This window comes from Notothenia coriiceps, unplaced genomic scaffold (assembly GCF_000735185.1).
Source record: "Notothenia coriiceps isolate Sejong01 unplaced genomic scaffold, NC01 NC01_scaffold00030434, whole genome shotgun sequence".
Taxonomy (NCBI): Eukaryota; Metazoa; Chordata; class Actinopteri; order Perciformes; family Nototheniidae; genus Notothenia; species Notothenia coriiceps.
In genome coordinates, this window is record NW_011363135.1 from 10,284 (window position 1) to 14,938 (window position 4,655).

General features: G+C 47.3%; 1 protein-coding gene across 3 annotated transcripts in view; it reads left to right on the plus strand.

Moving 5' to 3' along the window:
• The first annotated feature begins 314 nt into the window (after nucleotides 1–314).
• syde2 (synapse defective 1, Rho GTPase, homolog 2 (C. elegans)) overlaps nucleotides 315–4,655 on the plus strand; it is a 39,455-nt gene continuing 35,114 nt past the window's right edge. For 2 of the 3 annotated variants that reach the window (XM_010787450.1, XM_010787451.1), the window contains exon 1: nucleotides 315–2,477. In XM_010787450.1, coding sequence (XP_010785752.1) covers nucleotides 479–2,477 — 1,999 coding nt within the window. In that variant the 5' untranslated portion in view covers nucleotides 315–478. The remainder of the gene's footprint in view (nucleotides 2,478–4,655) is intronic. The other variant, XM_010787452.1, reaches the window with a different exon arrangement.

A 4,655-nucleotide genomic window follows, 5' to 3' on the forward strand; every position in this document is an offset into this window, starting at 1 on the left:
GCTAAATAGCCAACGTATCGTTTCAGCTCCTCGGTTATATTACTGTTTTCCTGATTTTAGCAATCAGGCCTATTTATCTCTAAATAGCCTATATGTCACTGTTGGACAAAACAAAGGAAAACATTCCAAACAGGCTATCTGAGCTCAGCTGCAAACATGAGGAGAAGGTGAGGTGAGGCGCTAGAGAGAAAGAAAGAGAGAGAAATTGAGAGAAATAGGGAAGGGAGGGAGGGATGAGGGCAAAGTGTGTGTGAGTAGAGCAGAGAGAGGGAGGGAGGGAGAGCGGTGGTGCAGTTTAGCAGAGAGAGCAGGAGTGAGTGAGGCGACAGCGCGGAGGTGACAGCGGAGAATGGAGAGGAGCCCGTCCGCCCGGCGAGCTTTGACCGCGGCGAGCGAGGAGAACCCACTCGGCCCTTTCCTTCTGGAGCCAGCGTGCTGAAAGAAACCTTGAGGAATAAACTGGGGGCAAAGGAAAGGAATGGCTGATCCTCTGCGGAGGACTTTACTAGCGAAACTCCGGGGGAAGAAATCCAAGAAAGGAGCGACAGTCGGCGGTGGATACGGCTCTGCTGCTGCGGCGAATGGGGGCCGAGAAGGTAAAGAAAAAGTTTTGCAAACGCAGCGAGACTCCGACGAGGCTCGCCCGGTAGTCTTGCTCACAGAGCTGGATTGCACGACAGAGAGAATGAGTACGTACGAGAATTGTGTTGACGGTGCGATGGTGCAAACAGGGGGGGTGGTAGCAGTCCGGGAGGGTCTCGCAGCAGAGTTGCCCGGCGCACTTCCCCAGGAGCCGAGCAGCGGGGGCAGGGTTCGGGTTAACGAGGAGCTCCTGGGGGTCTCACTTCAAAGAAACGCGCAGTTTGTTGCACATGAGGTAGATAGGAGCCACCAGGCACCCAGATCCACTGACAAAACCGTGTTATCTGCGGGGGTCCCGCTTGGTGGACCGCATGTCCACAGAAAACACTTCGTCTCGGTGCCGCGGCAGTGCAGCGGAGGGGACTCAATTGGGTTTGGGGACAATTCAAATTACGTTTTGTGCCGAGAGCCGCATACCGGGGTCAGTAAACCGCCAGAGGCCCAGGTTATTGCTGCTGATAGGGATGGGAGGGAGCCCAGAGACGGAGGATATTCCCGGCACATGGCAGACACTGAAGTGGCTGTTAATGAACACAACGCAAACTGGAGTTATGACAACAGTCAAACTTTGGGGACAGACTTGCCAGTTTGCGCAGCACTTGAATATACACACTGTATGTCAAGGAGCACAGAAGAAAACATTGTAATCAGAAATATAGAGAGTTATGGGCCGGAGTATGCAGGGGACATGCGAGGGACTGCAGGCAGTCTGCAGAGCCCGACGTTTTTCCCCACAGAGTTAGACATATGCGACATTAACATGGCATCCCTGTGCGCCACAGAGACGTCACTAAGATACCCTTTAGATAGTGAAGATGATGATTATTATGATAATGAAATTTTGCCTTTTTATGCAACGATCAGAGCAAAAAGTGATGGTGAGAAAGCAGAGGTTACAGAGCTGCCACGGCCTGGTCAGGTTAAAGGACAGCTGGATGACAGTAACAGTGCACAGGAAACTGACAGGCTTAGAAACCAGCTGAAAGAAGCGTATTACCTTCTAATAAATGCTATGAACGATATCAACCTGGATGTCCAGCAGATTAATGTTGGTTTAATTGAGCAGCAGGCCAACTCTTCATGTAGTAGCCACTCCAGGGATAGCCTGTGCTCGAGGTTGTCCGCCAAAAACATGGACAGCGACTCCTGGTCATCGGGAGGCGACCACAGTCCACAGCAGGTGTCTGACACTGACTCACTCCTGCTTTGCCTCAGTGGGAACTTTGAGTCAGGCCTCAAAGCCAGGCTGAACAGTAAGAGTATGGTAAACCTGTCCCTGACTAAGATAAGACCCATGTTACTGCGCTCTGTTAGTGATGGAGGGATCAGGTATACATGTGGTCAACCATCACTATGTGTTAAAGCCCAGACATCCAGTGGGGATAAAGGGGCCACAGAGACAAAAGAGGCTGAAGGGGTTAGAGCAACAGGAGTAGGTGAGCTCTCCGAACCTCAGGTGCTTCACAACGCCGTCAGCAGTGATGAGTTACAAGAAGCTGGCGGTGATGACGAGAGCAGCGGCTCAGTCAACAGCCTCACGGGTTCTTCAGACAGCAACGCCGAAGCATCAACAAATCAGGGTGACAACAACAAGCAGGAGCCGACTGATGCCCGAGTACAGAGAGCCAACTCTGTCAACAAGGGCCACGGTGTCACTGTCAACAAGATGCAGGAGTGGATGCACAAGGGCCGTTTGCTGTCCTCTGAGATGAAGCAACGCATTGAGGGCTCATCTTTGCCGTGCAGCGGAGGACAAAGCCAGGACCGACCCTGCTCTCTTGGTAACCGAGGGGTTAAATCTGTCAAGGTCAAGTCTCCACGACAGCATCAGCCAGGTAGGAAGGCTATACGGAGTGGCCTCAACTCCCGTGGATCCTCTAAATCAGAGACCTCTCACCCTCCTTCCTCCCATCTGATTATTACATCCTCCTCCACTCATAGTAAACTCAGTCTGGTGGCGGTTCACCCTGCACTCCTCCTCTTCTGGATGCAAAGCAAAGGGACGAGACACCTCAGACCTCTTTGCTTTCCTTTTTAAGATGTTCTAACCGGTGGCGGGTTCTGTCCTTCAAACTAATTTAGGTGCATTTTTAACACTAAATTAATAGCACATCAGGTTTGTTGGTCGGATCACTCACAGTGTAGTTCAGTAACAACTAACTCCCTCTCTCCTCCGGTAGCTCATGTGGTGTTTTCTGTGGTGTTGGTGGTGGGTTGGTTTATGTTTGTGTGTTTGACTATTGACGTGTACAAAATGCCAAATGATGTTGTGTTTGTGATGTAGTTCAAAAACAGGAAAACATCTGTATTATGAAACCATTTACAGCAACATGTTACACCAAATCAACTTTTTAGGGGTTCAAAACGCAAATTAAATGTGAAATAGTTATAGATTATGTGTGCAACTGCATTGGCCAAAACCTTACCCAGCTGCCAAATTATTCTACCACAATGTCCATTTAGAAGCTCATCAGGTGCTTTCAATCACCATTCTGCCACAGCACTTGTATTTTACCCAGCACTTCTCTTCCATGTTGTCTAGAAATTTGAGACTGAGAGTTCAATCTTGACAAAATAATCTTATCACAAGCTCTGTTATCCCACATATTGCTCATTAACTGATTCTATGCACCACCTTTTAGTAACCTACACTACATTGGGTCACATTTAGTTAAAATGTCACTATGAGCAGTGCATGCTTTTATAACGAGTTGCTCCTTTCGTCCATGCTGACCTGAGTTGCCTGCAAACAAGGCAGGTTGCCAGTTCAATCAGGATTCGGAAACTGCCTGTGTGGAAAACTTTGTATTGACATTTGTTGCGCACGAAGATGAAAATAGACCTGCTTTGTATGGATGCAAAACATATTAGCACAGTTTTGTATTTGTGTAGTTTTAAATGGCAGTGTGAGTGTTGTTCTGACAGTGTTTTCCAGAGTTAATAGATGACCTGCCATGTGCGCAGGCTGCTGTTGACTGTCAGTGTTCTGTGCTGCTAGAAATAGAGTGTGATCTCAGCCTAGGCCTCTGTGTTTGACTTCCAGCCGCTGTTGGCTCATGATAGCTCCATCTTTTACTACTCAAACTCTTTCCTGTGCTGTGTTTTTGTTCAAACAAAGACGTGGCTCTTCTTTATATTAGTTTCCAGGGTCCCTTTCTCCCTTGATTCTCATTTTCCCCCGTTTGCTAAGCTTTTCCCTCTCTGTCACTGAACCTTTCCACAGCTGTGACCAGAGGAATCCGAAGCAGGAGAAAAGCCACTGCAGTTATTCTCTGTGGTGTGTGTGTGTGTGTGTGTGTGTGTGTGTGTGTGTGTGTGTGTGTGTGTGTGTGTGTGTGTGTGTGTGTGTGTGTGTGTGTGTGTGTGNACCAGAGATGCCTCTTTTACTTCCTTAAAAGGAATCTTGTCATTTGTGATAACAACGTTGGTGGTTTTGCCTCCAAGTGTCTACAAAAACGCCTTTTTGATTTAGTATTTCAACACTTTCTAACATGGCATCTTATAAAAACAGTCCCCTATACTTTACTATATATTGCACTATAATAGTTGTTAACAAAAGCAGAGACTGAAATTGTGTCATGCTGAATTGAAAATGATCTGGGTTTGTTATGGTTTGATATTTGATACCAGTGAAAAGGTCAAAACGAACTAATTAATCCAATCCATTGTCCTGCTGTTGCCTTCTCCCTTGGAGAAGTGTGATGGTGTAAAGAGACGATGGTGAGGCTGTGAATTTAGATCTGAGGTCTGGAATGCTGCTCGTGTCAGGACACGCTTCTTCTTCCAGTTATGAAAGACCCCTTAAAGAAGATGGCATGCTGACAACAACTCCATGCACAACCTTCTCACCTCTATAATTAGGGATGTCCCGATCACCTTTTTTTGCTCCCGATCCGATTCCGATCATTTGATTTTGACAATTTGCCGATACCGATTTTTCCCGATCCGATCTTTATGCAATGCATTAAGAGAAAAAAAAGCATTCAAGTTGTCCCTTAAGGTTATTTTTTATT